This window comes from Phaseolus vulgaris, chromosome 8 (genome assembly GCF_051622355.1).
Source record: "Phaseolus vulgaris cultivar YP4 chromosome 8, ASM5162235v1, whole genome shotgun sequence".
Classification (NCBI taxonomy): domain Eukaryota; kingdom Viridiplantae; phylum Streptophyta; class Magnoliopsida; order Fabales; family Fabaceae; genus Phaseolus; species Phaseolus vulgaris.
This window is the reverse complement of record NC_143505.1, coordinates 52,361,015-52,380,591: the sequence shown is the minus strand read 5'-3', so window position 1 is coordinate 52,380,591 and position 19,577 is coordinate 52,361,015. Positions and strand designations below refer to the sequence as shown.

At 34.5% G+C, this 19,577-nt stretch overlaps 2 protein-coding genes across 8 annotated transcripts; both read right to left on the bottom strand.

Annotated features, from left to right (window-relative positions):
• Positions 1 to 813: 813 nt before the first annotated feature.
• On the bottom strand, positions 814 to 3,425 carry LOC137823505 (calcium ion-binding protein). 5 transcript variants are annotated; one of them, XM_068628675.2, is made up of 2 exons: positions 3,011 to 3,425; positions 814 to 2,765 (listed from the first exon to the last, which is right to left on the bottom strand). In XM_068628675.2, the coding sequence occupies exon 2, from the start codon at positions 2,726 to 2,728 to the stop codon at positions 1,019 to 1,021; it is 1,710 nt and encodes a 569-aa protein (XP_068484776.1). In that variant the 5' UTR covers positions 2,729 to 2,765; positions 3,011 to 3,425; the 3' UTR covers positions 814 to 1,018. The 5 variants fall into 5 exon arrangements, with proteins under 5 accessions (XP_068484776.1, XP_068484779.1, XP_068484778.1 ...); XM_068628678.2 differs by having other exon boundaries at positions 3,297 to 3,368; XM_068628677.2 differs by having other exon boundaries at positions 3,266 to 3,356.
• A 10,117-nt stretch (positions 3,426 to 13,542) lies between these two features.
• LOC137826560 (ARM repeat superfamily protein) lies at positions 13,543 to 18,564 on the bottom strand. Of its 3 annotated transcripts, XM_090293570.1 has the most exons (3): positions 15,014 to 16,714; positions 14,863 to 14,925; positions 13,543 to 14,546 (listed from the first exon to the last, which is right to left on the bottom strand). In XM_090293570.1, exon 3 carries the CDS (start codon positions 14,513 to 14,515, stop codon positions 13,724 to 13,726), a length of 792 nt encoding a protein of 263 aa, XP_090149696.1. In that variant the 5' UTR covers positions 14,516 to 14,546; positions 14,863 to 14,925; positions 15,014 to 16,714; the 3' UTR covers positions 13,543 to 13,723. The 3 variants fall into 3 exon arrangements, with proteins under 3 accessions (XP_090149696.1, XP_068488664.1, XP_090149697.1); XM_068632563.1 differs by lacking the exons at positions 14,863 to 14,925; positions 15,014 to 16,714 and adding an exon at positions 17,975 to 18,564; XM_090293571.1 differs by lacking the exons at positions 14,863 to 14,925; positions 15,014 to 16,714 and adding an exon at positions 17,975 to 18,106 and having other exon boundaries at positions 13,543 to 14,600.
• Between the last annotated feature and the right edge of the window lie 1,013 nt (positions 18,565 to 19,577).

Sequence of the window (19,577 nt, the reverse complement as noted above, 5' to 3'; positions counted from 1 at the left end):
TATATAACTTATAAATATAATAATTAAATTTCAATATTATAATATTACTGTTATTACTTATAATTGTAACTGGAAAAAGCTAGCCTTTAGTCCTTTAACTAAAATGATATGGAAAAAATACTTAGCCTTTTTGTCCTTGAATTGCCATTTAGTCCCTCAACTATTTGTTACATTTTTAAAAGCAAAGTTTGATGTGAGTTAAGGATACAGTTTGTCAAAATGCAATGCTTTTAAGATCAGAAAAATTATTGAACTTGAAAAATCACCGGTTCATGATTCATTGATTAGTCTGAGTTGAATCCAACTGATAATAACCACCTCTTATTCATTCCAGAATAGACTTTTCAGGTGTAAAATATATTCAGGAAAACCATGGGATGTAGCTAAAAATTAATGAAGTAGATAAAGTTAAAGCTAGTTCCTAATTATGTAATTGGTTAAACCGACCAGTCCAAGTATAAAAACAATGAACAAAAGAACCTGTAACACCATAACAAACTTTTAAGGAAAATAAATGAATTTGTAACATCACAATACTAAGTGTCATCCCAGTTGCCTAACACTGATAAAAGAAAATGACGTTCACATTGAAAGGGCGGAAAAGGAGTATTACATGGTCGTCAATCATATCTGTAAGTTTATTAATTTTTACAATAGTTCTCTTAAAAATAATAGAAAACGTGATTTCTGATTATTTAATTATTATACTGATAATGCATAGAAATTAAGCTCAATGCAAAAAGGAAAAGCACAGAATAAAAAATAGATCAACTTAAGAAATTGTGCTTCAGTCATCCACATGGCTAATGAATATAAGGGGTTTAAGAACGAAACAAATTTAAATTAAGAACATCAAAACTTCAAAGTAGTCACTACTCTTACAATACAAGAACTATAACGATTTTACTCCTCACTGCTAAGGCTAAAGGATACAAATTCTCAAATGCAACACATATAACAGCTAAAAGTACATGAGATACATTTCAATATATCAGACATTGGAGTTTCAATTCTCACATTAGTTTGCTGCTAGATTACAGGTGTTAATGCCATCCTTGCAATCACTGGTCAAATCATTGAAAGTTTCAAGCTGCTTTTTACCTCTCAAGAACACTTCTGTATCAATGGACACCCTCATGTAACCATCGAATTCAACTCCAACTCCCTTATTGAGTTTTGTTGTCTCAGAGTACCACTCACTAGTTTCATCCCAAAGTTCTTTATACTCGTCAAGAAAATGAGTCGTATACTTATCTTTTAGAGGGTCGAAGAAAGATGCATCAGGTTCATTTGTTGCTATGTAGAGATTCCTTCCTTCCTCAATCTTGTCACCCAAGGTTGAAAGAAGTGCATCAGGAGAAGTATGTGCATCAAGATTAGGCCACAGCTCCTTGTTCCTTGCCTTTTCCCCTCTCACAACATGAACAGAATCGTAGTCCCAATTCATCTTTGAAGCTATTGCAGACACTATATCCATCAACCTCCTTGATTTCCATAACAAATGCCAAGGCCTTTGAACTGCGGATTCTGTCTCTCCTTCACAGACTCTATACCAGTAGTTATCTGGCTCGACAGATCCAAACTTCCTCATGATCAAGGCATCCTTCACATCCCTAAGCTTCATGGGTGTAACCCTAAAATCCTCCACAAGATGAAGATTCATCCCATCTTTATGTTGCCACTTGTTCCAATCTACCCAAAACTGCTCCTTGTCCAATACAGATGCCGCCTCCTTTAAATGCTCAAAATCAAAGTAGAACCTGAAATCTTTGCCCTCCTCATCCAGCCTTGATGATGTGTAAATCGAAGACAGACATATGCTCAAATCCATAATCAACGTTCGGTTCAGGTACTGAGCTTCCCCAAGAGCACACAAGAAACTCCATAAGTAATGATTCATGCTCTTACACCTGTCACCACCTCCTTCATAAATCAAGTATTTACCATGACTAAATGAACTTTCAGATTCTACCACAGGGAGACTGTCATTGACAAACTCTCCAACAACAGGTAATGCGTTGGCCTGGTCCAGATTAGGAGGCGTCTTCTCTAGCCCAGCTTTCTGATGCTTCTTCCTCTTCCTGGCATTTAGACCAGTATGGTACTCCCCAATGCTAACAATACTAAGTGTACAATTCTCAAACCTATCAATCACAAACCTCCTATAATCCTTATAAAATGCAGCAGCTTTCCCTTCCTTAGGCCTAAATCGCCAAGCCATATCGCAAGTGCTGTCATTGGAACCGGCAACTGGTTTTCCAAATCGGTAAAAATGGATATCCTGAAACTTGTCAATGGTCGCCCTCATCATCAAATGAAACACCTCAGGGTCCTTACAATCAATGGGGCCACTCACATCACACTGAGAAGCTGAGGCAGCATCGCCGCCATCAATAGTTTCGGCACTAACCAAGTTATCAACATCAGTTGAGTTGATAATGGAGCCAAAGACGGTTTCATTAGCGGCCATGAAATCCTCCCCAGTTCTAACAACACTGTTATCAGCCTTAAAAGTGGCATTGGATTTGGAAGTGAGGAATGTGGTGATCTTGGTTGAAGGGTGAAACAAGGGATCCTCGGGTTCATAAGTGGCAGCCATAATGGTGAAAACCAAAACCCCAATAACAAAAAATGAGAAGCAAACGTTCCCAATCATGGCCATTGCATTCTGACCTAAATTCTCAGGCCGGAATGTCCCAGTTCTTGAAAATGCAGACCGACCCATCATTCTTATTGTGTATCAAATCACCCCCGAGATATGTATCCTACAAGAACATCAAAAACAATGATACCCAGTAAACTAAAACGGATTAAGACAGCAAAAAGGGTTTAAAGAAGTCATTTTCTAATAGAGAGAATAAATGATGAATTGAACAAGCAGTGTAATTTGAAGATCTGAAACGAACGGAACCAGAAGAAACTAAATCTTATGAGATTGAACATGTACAAATACAAATACCCATTTATCCAAATTGCAAGATCTGAATTCAGAATTCAATTGATAACAAACCTTTTATCTTGGAAAAAGAGGGATCAAGCAAAGAGCATCACTGACACCCTCTCTCTCTCTCACACACACACACTAACTCACCGAATCTTTCGGTGCTGTGCATATATGAAAATTGTCAACACAAAATCGAATTATGATAATTAAAATATTAAAAGAAAAAAGGATAAAAGTATAAAAATATAAGATTATGAGCGGATTGCGCACCCAGAACAACGATAATTAATGAATGAATGAATGAAAAGATGAAATCCTTACTTAATTCACAAATTTAAAATTAATAATTTACCCTTTTAAATAAAGTAAATTTTTGGAAGAAAATTATTTGTTTGATATTTTCACAATTAAATGGGTTTTCGGTGACAAGAAGATGGAAAGAGTAGAACTTGGTCACCGACAATGGCAAAAAGGTAATTGTGACACGCCACTCTACTCTGCCACGTAGTTCCAAACCTTTCCTTTTTGGACAGTTAAATTTCTGATAAAAGAAAAACTAAATCTTACATATTCAAAAATTAGAAACTAGTATTTAACTGTATTAACTTTTTTTTTTACAAAAATAATTTATTAATTTCATTTTAAAATAACATTTTATGAAACTATTTTATATTTTTGGTTAAAAATAAATATTTGAAAATTATAATAAAATGAATGCCATTTATAGAACTCTTATTAAATAAAGCAAAATTCGTTGACATATATTTTATATCGATATTCAGGATTTGGAATTATTTGATATTAGTCTTTAATTATTTTAAATAAAATATTGTTTTTCATCAAGTCAAAGTTTGGTTTTAATAAAATTATTGTTTTAATTTTCTAATTTTGAAATGCACCGTCTAGTTCTTTTTATTTGTAAAATATTATTTAGAGGAATTCATTTCAAAATTAGAGCTAAAAAATAATTAGAGGACGAAAATCGAACTTTTAAAACTTTTGAAAGATAAAAAATATAATGTATTAAAACTTTATTTCATTTTAGTTCTTAAAGAAAATTTTGACTAGTCTTGATTTTTTGAATTTGTATTATTATTCTTGGTCTCTGTTGTTAAGAAACACATTAACCCATAATGGAGCAGCAACATTGCCCCATCAAATTTTTAGACAGTGTAACAAGTTACTGAGTTATCAACGTCATCCATTAATATTTTTGCTTGATATTAGAACAAAATTTTTTAATAGAGAAACAAGTTTAAAAGTTAATATTGATTACAACTAAAAACAAAAGATCTTTCTAGTTTTCTATGCTATTTACTACTAAAATTTATCAAATATAACCTTGATGTAAAATACAATCATCGCAAATTTTTTAAATCAGTAACATGAAGAAGAAGACATGGTAAACTAGTAAGACTTTCAATAAATACAATAACTCTATCGATTAAAAAAAAATCATTAAATAAGAACTAATTTAGATATAAAAAATAATTAGTTATTATATTGACTAACTTAAATATTATTTTATAAATTAAAAAATTATTGATTTCTAAAATAGTTTTTATTATTAATGAAAATTTATAAAGTAGATTTTAAATTGATATCTAACATTAGTTATCGAAATTTTAACTACTAGTTACTTTAGATTCTAAATTAGCCTTTAATTATAAATTAATGAATAATTTATAATTTAAAATAGTTAGTAGCTAAAATATTAGTAGCTAATGTTAGATATATATTTGGAAACTACTTTATAAACTTATATTAATAATAGAACTACTTTAGATACCAATAATTTTTTAGTTTATAAAATAACATCTAACTTAGTCAATATAATGACTAATTATTTCTTTGTCTTTAAATTAATTGTTATTTAATAATTTTCTTGTAGTGATATAGTGTCTAATTTAATAAATACAATCATGAACCTATGAGTCATCACATTTCATCCATTTCCATGTACTAAATAACCAAGTGTCTTTAAATATCTCATGTTTAATATCACTCATGTAAGAAATTCACTGACATCCATACATAGACACTTGACTATACTTTCAAAATACTTGTATATTGAAATTAGACTCTTAGATTTGTACTTGTCATACTACTCCTGCTTAGAGATCTCCACACAACCACATATAGATATGAATCCATTCAACCATATGATTTGCTCTGACTAGTTATTTTTCAAATTCTAGACTTAGTTAATGGACTTATTTCGACTCTCATCACTTGATAATCTTCATCTATATGATTCCAGTATACCTGTAGAGTCAGAATCATCTCTTTCATAAAGTCTCAAAATTAATACCACCTAAACATTTCAACACGGTATTTTCTTTCCTGAAAATATTATGTATCAATTTACATCCACATGATTCACAGTTCATCTCACTCGTCAACATACAATTCAATCACACAACTTTCAAAATTTCACAAATCAATTGAATATGTAACTAGTATTTACTTTAAATTTTGATAAGTGTTAAATTTATTTGTTTTAAACATTAAGTTGCATGAGTTGAATAAACTATTAGTCTTTAAAAATCACTTACAATTTACAACATGATAAACTTTCATAAGATTTAATTCAATTTCATGGCCTATAGAAAAGAAACAAAAAAGTATCTAAGAAAAATGACAAATGTTGTGAAAACAGCTCAAGCTTAGGAGGCTGAGGCTTGAGCTCAGGGAAATGCGTTAAGCACAGGGTGTTGGCGCTGAGCGAATTTGAGATCTAGAGCACTCAAAAAATTGAAGCTCAATCCAGTTAAGTGCAAAAAAATTGCGTTGGATTTGAGGTCGAGAGCACTCAAAAAACTTAACTCAAATCTTCTTAAGTGTAAGGAAATTGTGCTAAGCGAATTTTAGGCAGAGAACACCCTAAAAACCACTTTCTCATTCAAAATCACAATTTGACATGTAAAAACCAAGACTTAACTTTAAAACACATATCATAGTCAATTTAAATCATCTACCACTTATCCAATTGTTTAAAATTACAACCATTTTCATCAAATAATATCTATTTTAATTAATAAAGCAAGCCCTGCAATAAAATTTTAGAACTTTTGACGTCAAATTCACATCAAAATCCTCTAGCTTAGAGTTATATAGAAAGATAAAACTAGTTTTCCTTACCTGATTAAAAGGATGAACACTCACAAAGAGCTTCAACTCTTAAAGAAAGCAGGGATAACCTAACCTATACCATAATGTCCTGATCAATTATCTGAACACATCACTATGACCTTAAACTAACAAAGACTAATCCTAAACTTAGAGCAAGGGTTTGATGGGAGGGGGGGTGAATTGTTTAAAAGGGGTTTTTGAAAACTTTTCCAGGTTTAATGAAATTCTTTGTATAGATCCAGAACAGGAATCAAGTTAGCCAAGAACTCAAGCAGTTATGCAGCAATACACAAAAAAACAATCAGTTGTTTATATCAGTTAAGCTAAAAATAGAGTTAAAAAGATTTCAGGGTAAGAGAGAATCACACAAACAGCTTATACTGGTTCACTCTTAAACCAAGAGCTACATCCAGTCCCCAGTATACCACTGGGTAATCCACTAAGCAATCAAACCAGATTACAAAACACAAACCACCAAAGTAGTGACCTTGAACCCTTGAAGAAACCAACTACCTTTGGCAAACCACACCAAGAGTATTGATCTTGAACACCTCAAGAACATACAATACTCCTTGGCAACACAACACCAGAAATACAGTAGGTTTAAAAAGGATTACACCTGATCACAGTACAATCTCATTTGAATACAATTGCAATCCTATTCCACTCTCTTTGAAAATCCAAAGCTTGATGTGAATCTTGAAATCTTATAATCAAATCTGTCAAACTGAATTTCTCAAAGCTGTTTCTTACTTATTTGAAAACATAAACAAACCATTTATATTTTCCAAAGATTCGTCAAAACAATTAATGAAGGAGCGTATTCAGTTAGAAAACATTTAAAACAAATTCACCATTCAAAACTGAATTCTGTTAGGATTTTCAAAGAAACAATCGGTTGAAATCACGAAACAACCGATTGTTTTGGCTTGACAGTTAAGTCAACCAAACCAAACACCTTTCAACCTTTAACAACCTAAGAGTAAAACAACCGGTTGATTCGACAAAACAACAGGTTATTTTTCACTTAGTTAGAAAAACACTTAATTTCAAAAAGGTTTTAATTCACATCAGTTTTAGATTCAACAAAGGAGTGGATCATACTTTAGTCTACCCAGATCCCACCCAAACACAGCAGCAACACCAGCCTTTCATCAAACACTTTGGATTTGGTTTCTTTAAAGAACTTGATCACACTTGATCAACATTACTCACTTTCATATATAGATTTCTTTTAAGAATCACAGTTAATTTTAGTTGATGAAAAATGGTTACATACATGGCGAAATATTTCTCAATGGGACATGGAAATATCTATGTTTAACTTTTGCTTCTTGAATTAAATCATTTGGAACTTGGTTAGTATAATTATTTTAAATGTCCAAACCACTCTTGGAATTTTGATTTAAAAAGAAGTAGTGTGAAGGTTGGTTTTTAGTACTGGTGGATTACAATGGAGGTGGAGGTGAGCTCCGACAAGGTGCATTGGAAGTTGTGGTTGCGATTGAAAGCTTGGGTTAGAGGATTGAGGTAAGAATAGGTGATTGAATATGAGTTTGGGATGAAATGACGAAGGTAGTACTTTCGAAAACCAGGTTATGGAAAGACCTTTCAAAATAAGAAACATTTTGTGGGTATTATGTTTTTGGTTTTAGATTTTTAAATCCAAAATAGAGAGATAATCATTCCAGAAACTCTAATTAGAAAGAGGGTTATTTACTTTTTGGAACTGTAAATCTGGAATAGATTTTTGTAAAGGAAAATGTATTCTAGACATAAAAATTTGGAATGTTAATTATGAATTTCAAAATATGAATTTCAAAAGGGAAAATATGACCTTAAGATTCTCCCACGAAACCCGTATGAGAAAACATCGGAGAACCATCAGAAAACAACTGCAAATGCACTGATTAACGACCAACAACACTCAAAACTCGCACAAAGCACTCAAAACACTCAAAACGCTCAGGATTTGCACCCCAAAACCATTGGAACAATGTTCTTCAACGCATAAGGAAAAAGATCCAAAATCCTAAAAGATTTTAGAAACCTTATGAAGGTGTTTCTATAATTTTAATTCAATGATATAGTGCAACTTACAAATGATCTAGTGCAGAAACCAAAAGCCTTTATGTTTTATCGTTGCCTAGTCATGCTAAAGTATGTGGAGCTTTTTCTTCCTTCACCCTCTTAATTTGTATTTGCACCCCATAATTTCTAAAATGGCCTATTTACCTTTCTTAAAAGTGACTTTTGGATTATGTATTTTGAATTTTTTTCCATAACATGTTTTCTTGAATTTATAAAATAGATTTTGAAACATGTTTTTTTGGAACAATTTTCATAATGGAATTTCTCGAATGCATAGACAAACTTTCTGGAACAAACTTTCTAGAAAAATAATACATTTCAGATACATTATCTAGAATAAAAATTCTAGAACAAATTTTTTTTCGCTCTTCTTCTTTGGCTCTTTCCTTCTCTTCTTCTTCTACAACGTTAATGGTGTAGTGGCGGCGACAATTAGCGGTGATGGGTGTAGTGAGGTTGAAACAAATGGAAGATTATTTGGTCATTTCACCTAATTGTGGGGTGCAGGCTGAAAAATCGGGGGAGCAGTTTGAGAAATGGGGGGTGCAGGAAGCAAAAGCCGTGAGGTGGATGTGAAGACAACTTCTTCTTGCACCTCCATGACTTCTTTCACTACCCCCATATTAAAAGCACATTTACTATTACACCCTTCAGTAAAAAAATATTAAAAAATGAAAAAATATTTTTAACCTACTTTAACCTAATTGTAATTCTCTTTCCCGGTGCCTCTTTAAGTCTCCAGCGCCGCAACCCACCCCCTCCCACCTCCTTCCAAGCTTTCTTCTTCTCTCAAAGTCTCCTTCTCTCAAACTCTTCTTCTCTTAAAGTTGTCATCCCTTCTAAATCTCTCCTTTTCCATCATTCACCACTGCCCTTTTCATTCACAGGTTAGTAATTTCACTGGTATTGGTTTTCATTCTTCATTCTTGCGCAAGTATTTGAAAGCGTTTGTGTGTTTGTTTGTTCCTTCGCAGAAATAGGTACCGAATTATGAAATCCGATACGGTTTCAGTGTTTAAAGTAATTCCAGATTACATAATCCGGTTTAGGTGTTTAAAGTATTTTGAGTTTCCTACCCACTTGGGTAAAAACATTTTTTATATCTTATATTATGTACCCAACTTCATGATTATATTATTCATTATTTGTAAATAATTGAAATTCAAATTGTGTTATGGACAGATATGGCTAAAACAAGAGGTGATGGATCTCAGGGTTATGATCGCAGAAGACCAACGACATCCATCCGTAGAAAAGACTGAGGTGGTGTCGAGAAAATGATTGATGATGATTTTCATATTGATAAAGATAATGAACAAGGATTACGGGATGATGACCAAGTAGACTAGGGAGAAGGGTTTTCTAGAGATGACCAAGTAGACTAGGGAGAAGGGTTTCCTAGAGGACCTTCTAATTTGTCTTGACTGGTAAATTTTGTTGACCATGTTGTTGTTAAGCTTTGGGAGGGTGAGGTAAGAATGAAAAAACCTTCAATTAAATGGTCTTTGTTAATTATTGTTTAAATTTATTTAATTGTATTTAATATATACAAATTTTATATTAGGATCGGGGAGAACTTAAATTGGTATCCCATGATAGGAAATTACGTAAATTTGGGATGCCTCATGCTAATATTGAGTTACTTGTACAAAATTCTGGATTGTTTAGTTTGTGCAATATAAGTTATGAACTGGGGGACAAGGGGTTGATTTCAAACTTTGTCGAAAGGTGGCATCGGGAGACAAACTCCTTTCACCTTCCCATAAGTGAGATGACCATCACACTTGATGATGTGTCATCTCTTTTACACCTCCCCATTTTGGGTCAATTCCCAACATATGTGCCCTTAAGTACAACGGAGCTGCAACAATTTTAGCTGAGTTACTAGGGGTGGATGAGGCTCATGAGAAGGCTGAGATGAGGCAGTGTCGAGGCGTCCATGTACGATTGAGCTGGCTCTGAGATATATACGAGGAATGTTGCACTCAAGAGGCTTGGGAGTGTGCTTCTAGGGCTTACTTGTTGCATCTGCTTGGATGCATTATTTTTGTAGATAAAAGTGTCACCTATGTATTTGTTTCATACTTGTTGTTATTCAACAATCTACATATGTGTCGTGGATACGCATGGGGAGCAGTGACACTTACACATCTATATGAACAGTTGGGGGATGCATCTTATTTTAACACGAAGCAGTTGGGTAGTTATGCGACACTAGTTCAGGTATGAAACCATACAAATAATTAGCAATCACACGTTACATTCCATAATGTTTTGTATTAAATATTTTATAATTTATATGATCGAATTACGTAAAAATGGATTTATGAGCACTTCTCGGGCATGGGAAGATGAGATATTAATCCCTCATATGACGAGGTACACCCGCGGACAACATGATACATTGTTGCCCATTAGATTTGTGCAGTTGGTAATGTGTAGGTGCACTTGGATGGGTTCACACACGATGACGTTATCCAGACTCCGTATGAGGACGACAGATTGAGCAGGCCATTTGAGACCATTTATTTATTCTTGGGTCACTTGCGATTGGGCAGCTTATGATAGAGGCATATGCCCGAGCTTGTATTGCGTCAATTTGGCTACGAGCAGAGCATTCCACCATCACCGATGTTGGCTGAGGGTCTTGGTGCACATGTCATTGATCAAAGGTGGTTGCAGTTTGATCACCATGTGGTGATAAGTTTGAGAGTTGCTTCTAGTCCATCTACATGTGTTTCTGAGTACATGTCTTGGTTTAGGACAGTGTCACACGCATACATTTGCAGAGGTGAGCTTGGAGATCGATCTAGTGTTGTACCATAACGTCACCTTCGTAGTCCAAATGCTGAGCAGGCAGGTCCCTCGTCTCAAGATGAACGTGCACATTCGGTAAGCTTTTTTAATGTTATGTAATTAAACAATATTTTTGACAAGTTTAATTTATTTTGAAGTTGGTGCAGGGTATATTTAGGCGCATTGTCAGTATCCTCTAGTGCATGAGAAATTGTCTTCAGGTCACTGAAGGCACTGACGCATACGAGAGTACGGAGGCTCCGCTGTAGTTAGCCTGGAGCGTGATAGATGACGGGGTGGTGTACACTAGACGATCACGTAATGTTCGTGGATGTCGTTGAATTTTTTTATTACATGATTGTAATAATTGTAACTTTGTATGTGTACAGTATGGTTTAATTAATTTATGTTATAGTGTTTGCTATTTTATTTTTATCTGAAACAAATGCGAATAAATTATGAATCGGAATTGAAGTAATAAATTATGAATAAGAACTTAAGTAATAAATTATGAATCAGAACTTAAGTAATAAATTATGAATCAGAACCCCACATAATAAATTATGTTTACATCAATCGTCTCCAAGGTTCACATATGTTGGGCTAATACTGACTAATTGGGTAAAAGATTGTATCCGGCCAATGTAATATGATGACCATAACCTTGCCTTTGGGTAACAATGTGTACACCATAAAATGTCAGCAGTAGGTATGGGACAATCATCAAGTAATTTTACATGGACTACAAATGGAAATTAGGAAACAAAGGAATATAAGTAATGTGTTGAGTAATAACCTTACCTACACAAAATGTGAATCATACACATGGCCAATACATAGTAATCAGTGTAGACTAGCATCGGTAACGGGGTGCAGTACGCAATGGGAAAATAGTAATATTTTGTTTCAATGACAAACAAACTAAGATAATATTGTATCTGCTTGCTATTAAGTATCTCATATTCGGTATTCTCATCCATTTGTCAACACTAGTATGCAAAATACAATAATGAAATTAGATTGCATACAAGTTCAATTAATGAATGCACATGACTCTTATGAATATTCACTTACCACTGACAACTCATCCACTAGTAAGGATCTCTTGATATCTTCTACCCGTTGATGACCACCTAACAATGTTGTGTATTCTTCACACTACTGAGATATTTATTTGAATAAATCCATTCTGATAAGTGACCATGACTCTTCACCCATCCCAAAGAATGAGGCAATAGCATGAAACCCACAATGTCCATCAACTTTAAAATCTATTACATCTAAAATATAAGAGTGACATTTAGATGAAATTGATCAAGCATGGGAATTGCATTGGTGTTGGTCATCACCTTAACCTTTCCCTTAGGAGTCTTCAAAGATGATGAGCTATCGTTTACAAACTAGATGCGATCTACATGCTCAAAATATGAAAGGGTGCATTTTGTAGACCTTTGAAATTTGTTTGCTGGACTCTTTTGGGATCCTTTTGTCTTAACTACATTAAGTGATACACATAATGTTGTCATGTTCGGGTAGGCAATTTCACGCAATTTGTTTTTAATTGTCACTTTTCCACAAATATCAACCTGTTTGAACCGAGACAGAATGGCATCCCATTCTTGTTGAATTGACAACTCAGATAACGAATCACATTCAGATAAATCTGAAAAACTCAGTCTCATCCACAAAACATGAACTTCATTAAGTGGAATGGCACCCATAGCATATCTGGCTAATCGACAAGCCCATGATAATCCGTGAGTTCGTCTAAGTACACATCCATAAAGTTCACTATCAAACCCCACATCATTGACTCGATCAAACTCTTCAGCAATGAGAATCAAAGAATGTTTAGATACAAAGCCAACCAACATTTTATACAATGACACATTGAATGTGTGTCCTATCACGTGTAGACTCATTTGAAAGGATGCCTTGATTTTGTTATGTTGAAGTATAATAACATACTTGATAGCATCCCAACACGAGCACATGTCTCTCATGCTATTTTGTAATATTCGTTTCAAAGACCAATGAGCTCATTCAACCCTGTATAAGTATAAAACATATAACAATTAGACGTTAAACACGTTCTAGACAAAGTAAAGGCATTCATATACCTGTTTGATGTTGTATTTCCCAAATGCATTAACGAATTTATCCAACACTTCACAAAATTTTCTTTGTGCAGAATAATTCATGTGTTCTTCACATATTCAACAAGTAATGACACAGTGAACAAATAGTTTCAATTTTTTTATCAAACCCATCAAATTAGTAATCTTTGTATAGTGAATGATAGTCCTCCGTGAATCCATCACAACTTGTCAAGCCTCAACAAAATCTACCAACATTTTACACTTTGTTTTAATATTCTTATTGATGTGAAACCGACAAAGAAGATTTGCTGCTTTAGGAAACACAATATTGATGGCATTAATCAAAACAAGATATTTATCACAAACAATGAAAAAAAATTAAAGTTGTTAATTTGTCTTTAGATAAATGTTATCCAAAGTGTCTTTTTTGACTAATGATAATAAAAAAGAGAATGAAATGCCTTAAATGAGTTTTCACAGTTTTGGAACTTAGATAGATGGATTAGATTCAATTTGTATCAAGTGAGAATATATTTAGACTGTTATATGCGAGTAACCTTCACTTTCCATGGTGATCTAGAGAAAAAATAAAAATGAAAACACATATTTACATGTTAAAACTGAATTGTGCAGTTGCTTGATGAGGAAAAAAAGGTACACATCAAGTGGAAGGAATAGAAGGAGTGCAAGATGCAGCCCTGTGCTGGATGCATTTCATGCTGTGTTCCACACTCCTTTGAACCATATCTTGCAATAACCGTTTGGCAGTTTCAGCAGCTTTATCTGCTCCATCTACCCGTTCAGCAATGTCATAAACAATTTTCTCCAAAACTGATGAGGTTAGTCTCTTTTCTGGGGGAGAATCTCTGAGCAAATCCAGTAGCACACGAGCTCTATCTTGAGCTTCAGCTGTGCCCTCCACGGTCAGACGTAACAGACCCGGAATCGCTCCTTCTTTAAGAATCAGTTCACGGTATTTATCTCGGCAGCTTCGGCATAAAGATAGCAGAGCTCCTACAGCATGTTCTGTGCTCACAAGTGATCCATCTTCAACTGTCTCAACTAGCGTTAAGATTCCACCGTCTGCAATTGAGATTGCAGTTCGCCCTTCTTCGGAGTTGGAAAGGATTTCAAGCAGTGCTGTGGCTTTTTCTGCAAACTTGGAATACTTCTTGCACTCTTTAAGAAGGTTGATCAGAGGGAAAACAGCACTTGGATCAAGAAGTTCAATGGAATTCTCATTGCTGGTAGAAAGATTATGGAGGGCTGTAACAGCATCAACTTTTCCTTGAACACTTCCAGATTTGAGAATCTGAACAAGGAAAGGTGCGGCTCCAGAAGCAGCAATAATGGGCTTGTTGGATGCAGCAGCTGAGAGTGTCAAGACTGCAGCCGTAGCTAATTCTCGTATACCGCTATTTTTCATCTTGAGGAGCTCCACCAGTGGAGGCATGGCACCATCTGTTACTATTTTGACCTTGTTTCTAACAAATATGAACTCCAAAATGTTATGCAAAGAACTAATTTATACGAGAAACCTAATTCACAAAAAACAAAGAGGAGGATTCAAAGCATGAAATACATAGTAATAACAACAAAAAGAATTGTAGAATACCGCACCCAAAAATGTCTGAGTTACCACCAAATCAGGTAATGGTAGCCAAAGATATGAATAAGCACTCGCATTAATGATCACATATCACCGTGAGTATAAACATTCACACAAATGAAAACTAGCATCTACATTTTAACAAGACTACAAGAAAGTAGTTCTACACAAGAAACCAACAGTTAACTGACCTAACATTTGGTATTGACCAATTTCTGTTTCATCCTATGGAACTGTTTCAAGGTGGAAGCCACCTGATAGAAAGATACACGGGTAATGCTAATGCCACATAATAAAAAAATCAGTAGTATGAAATTGAGAAGTATAGTTACGATGCCATACATCAAAGTTTTGTCCCTCAGGTTAAAGACATCTCACAAACACAGCTGCTGCAGAGTAAGGACATAACTTCTGGGCAGAAGGAAGTGGTGCAGCGATGAAAACTGTCTACTACATGGTTATCAGAATCACACAAAAAGTTTGATTCAAATCATGATTTGATATGACGTGTCATTGTTTGAAATGGCTTCTTAATCTCAAGAATCACATTTCTGAATCGATTTGTGCATGTCCAGATCATATGTAAAAACAGGTTGAGCCACTGTGACCTCTTTTTAAGAATTGATTTTTTAGTTTTATTTTTAAAATTACTTTATAAGATTGGAGGGAAACTGAAGAATCTTTCCTTCCTGCAATTCCAAAAAGATGGGCCCCCACTATGCCACTTCCAGTTGGAAGTTTGGACATGTTCCCCCCATACCCATTGAGCTTTTACTCCCACAGTGCTGCACAGGTTGTTGGTCCCCACTTGTCCCTTTCTGCCATTTGCTTAGAAGGTTTTCTACTCATTGTCATTGGTGTGGTGTTTTTTTAGTGGGGCAAATGGGAAAAACAAATAAAAAAGGACGTTGGAGGCCATGTGGAACCACTCTAAAAGTGTTTGGTTCCTACACATAGACTTTCAGACAAATGCAAGTGTCATTTGTATACTTGTTCGGGTGTTGTTACAAGGATGAAGTATCACCTTGCTGAAACAAATGAGAATGTGAATGCTAGTGCATCTGCTCCTGACGAAGTTAGAGTGATCCTTCTGAAGTTGCTAGAAATTAAAGAAAAAGCTGAAGACGGCAAGATGCAAATAGTCAACAATGCTAGGAAATGTGCTAAGTACCCAAGATGCTAATACATAAAAGGGAACAGTGGTGTCATCTGCTAGAAAGGGGAAAGAAGGAACATCTATGAACCAAGTCGAGAGATAGAGATGCTTATTAAAGGAATTTGGAAAAATGCACCAATGGCAATGCTTTTGATATCAGAGGACAAGGATGAATAAAGTGAGTTTGATCTAGGGGGTGAAGAATGAAAAAAATCATTAGATTATCTTATGTACTCTAACAGGAAATATTAATCTGTCATTATCTATATTGATACTTTTATGAGGGGTTGAACCACTTAAAAGTTGTGCGGTTCTTTTAGTAATTTTGATTTATGATTGAATCTTCGTTTATTTTGAATTTTATATCTCTCATTACTGCTTATGCACTGAGTTCTTAGACTCTAATATCTCTATAATGTTTTAAACGTTTCTTCATATGAAAATATACTTTAAGTTGGTAGCAATTATTGATCAGTAATTCAGTATCTTACTATTCGTTATACAATTCAATTTAAGATTCAGAATCTAGGTAAGAATTTGAATTTCTAATCTAGTACATATCCTCATAAACAAGTTCACGCCATATTCTTTACCCATTGCCTGGGCAGTGGACCAATTCAAGGAAATGAGCCAAACCCCACATGTGTCCCAGTTCTTACCCACTTAATCAGATAGAACCCACATATCCATCCACCACAAAGACACAATTCATTGTCCTCAAAGTGTCAGCCTATTCCATCTTTTCAACTAATTCTCTTTGGGGAGGGGAGCTTTTTTTCAGCTTTCATTAGCAAGTCATGCAAAACCCAACTGGATTCAGGGCACAACCTGCTTGGGTATTGTGCCAGAATCACACAATTCATGTGCAGCACTCATCTTTGATTCCTCTGATTCAAGCACCAAAAGATTTACATCATGATTTGCAGAGACAGCTCTTTGAATTGAATCAATTGTATCATATGCACGATAATGATAACAATGCACTAAACTGATGGGGTATACCCTAGATCCAATTTGACCACTCTGTACTTGGTTCTAACAAATATTCCCCCATCAAAAAGAACACGCGTAAAAAAGCAGCTGGCAGGCATTTAACAGAATTTCCTATTTCATCACAACAATCATTAGTAGTTGCAGTGTGCACTCCAGGTAAAGATGCCCTTAAAAGGTATACTAAATTTCGGGTTACCAAAACTATCTTTCGTGTTCATTTTTAGCCTAGTAGACACATTAAAATATAAACCCACGCACTTCACCCAAAGAAATGTCACCCCACCTCGGTGGCAGCCGCGAGGCATTCCAGTATGATAACCACCCTAGATCATTTCACAGCTTCCGGCTAGAACAGGTAGAGTATCTTTTTATTTTCTGTTTAAGCTTACTACTAACTACATTGATAAAATCATGGAAATTCAGTTACAAATAGCATGCTATGTTGTGAGAACTGCTCAGGATAAAACAGAAACTATATCTAGAAATATCAAGACTCAAATTGACCAAAAACATGAACATAATAAAAGTCTAAAAAGAATATCAGACAAGAACACCAAACATAAACACATCCTACAAAATAAGCCACGTAATCTTTCAACAAAGGGTATCCTGTTGCAATGTTTATTTTTATAAAAGAAGATTAAATATGTATAATGAATTTAAGATTATAAGTTAGTCCTCGTTCCAAATTGCTTAATTTTTAAGCCAAAACAGCCTTTTGTCAACTTAAGGTTATTTCTGTAGCAGCTTGAACACCAAATAAGTTAATCCAAAAACAAACCAACAAAAAATGTACCATTCATATAATATAGAGAAGCTATTTCGAACAAAATGTGTAGTTTTCTTTGAACAGTATCATGAAAAATAACGAGAAACTTCAACCACCCATCAACTAGATACTGCAGTACGAAAAAAGTCTTTTTACTTTTTTTCTATTGGGATAAAATCAATGAACCCATCCATTTCCCACTACCTTGTGAACATGGAGAGTAACACCCCATCGCAGTAACACTTCATATCCACATACAAAGACGCATAGTAACACAAAAATCAGATTCAAACACCAAACAAGATTTACACAAAGATCCATTAGCCAAACTTGCAGACCCATTTGAGAAATCACAAAGAAGCATGCATCTTGGGAAAAATGGTACCGTTCATTGCGAACAGCGAGGTTAAGGAGAGCGAGAAGAGAGGATTGGCGAGCGTCGATGTTGGAAGAAGACAGCATCAGCACGAGCGGTTCAATCACACCCGCGGAGGCGAGCTTCGCACGTATCTTCGACGAGGACGATGATTTCCGAACCATCTTCCTTATCTCCCTGGCAGCCTCAATCTTGGCGCTGAGGTTCCCATACAACAACTTCTCCGACAGCTCGATTATCTGAGTGTGTTTTCCGAGGTTCCATGACGACGATGTTTCAGATTCTGCTTCTGTTTCCACTTCTATGTTCTCTCCCTCTGCCATTTCTCTCAGTCACTCGCACTGTGCAGGAGCAAAAGCCAACCCTTTCTTCTTCTTCCCAATTCCTAACCCCTTTTTCAGAAAACAGGGTCTTTATTTGTAAATAAATGAAAGGGGTTTTATTTTGGGTAAAATAATAATACTGGGGAGTATAAATAAATAAATAAAGAGAATTGTAGACTTAATAATTAGCTTTAAGGAGTTTGTTTGGTTACTGGGGCTTAGTTAAGGTTGTTGTACATATATGTGTCGCATGTGTGTGGATTCATCTAACCACCAATTTCTGTCATCAAACTTGGTCCTTTTATAAACTTTATTTTATGCTTCTACAGAGAGACAAGAATCCATGAAAAGAAAACTGATTAAAGTGACCGAATGTGAAAATTAAAAAACAATGACAGTGATTGTGTCATCCAGATTTAGGAAGTGCTTATTTCGTATCAGTTTTATCTATACGTTACTCTTTTGTGGGTTGAGATAAGAGAAACGAGAATATTATAGTAGTTTAGTGATTTCAAAGATTTTTAGGGTCTGTTTGAATAATGTTCGTATATTACTCAAATCACTCTTATAGTTTTTACTTTGTGCATGATTTTGGTTTTCAAACATGAATTTAATAGTTGGACAATAATTAACATTAGGGAATTAAGAGTCATTAAACATGAAAAAAATGTCAAGAGAGTGATTGGGTTAAGTGCTCCATAATTGTTTCATATTGGTATATTTTCATGACATTAACCTATGAATGTGATTTTGTAGAATATCAATACACTCTTATTGTTGATTAAACTAGTGGTGAAAGTTTCTTTTTCAGTTAAGCATACACATTGTGTAAGTTTCAACGATATGTTGTGCTAGAAACTTTTTTCAATTACGCTCAATGTTAATGCATTATGACAGGAGGATTGGATTTGAAAGTGTATAGTAAAAGCAAAATAAGCATAAAACATAATGAGACCATAGAACGGAAAAAACACCCATAATATATCAAATACATAATCTACTTATAAAAGTTTATTTTGATGGACAGTGTTAAAAGGTCTTATCCACTAGAATTTGGACATGTTGGGTTTGATTGAAAGCAGGGTAATAATTTATCATCAGAGAAAACAGGATAGAAGAAAAAAAAATATTTTACTTTTACATCCTTATAACAGATACAATAGTCAAACTCCTAATTTTAATTGGTGTTTTCTAAAAATCCATCAGTATGAAAAAACGAAAAGAAAAGAAAAAAACAGATGAGTTTAATCTTTCCCCATTCAAAAGGGTTATTTATTAAAAGGAAGTTG

Bases quoted from the DNA above. Each gene is read 5' to 3' on its own strand.
- LOC137823505 (XM_068628675.2), bottom strand. From the start codon at position 2,728: ATGATGGGTCGGTCTGCATTTTCAAGAACTGGGACATTCCGGCCTGAG.
- LOC137826560 (XM_068632563.1), bottom strand. From the start codon at position 18,288: ATGGCAGAGGGAGAGAACATAGAAGTGGAAACAGAAGCAGAATCTGAA. The intron at 14,547-17,974 runs GTACCATTTTTC...CATATTTGTTAG, and splicing joins CTCGCTGTTCGCAATGAACG to AAACAAGGTCAAAATAGTAA.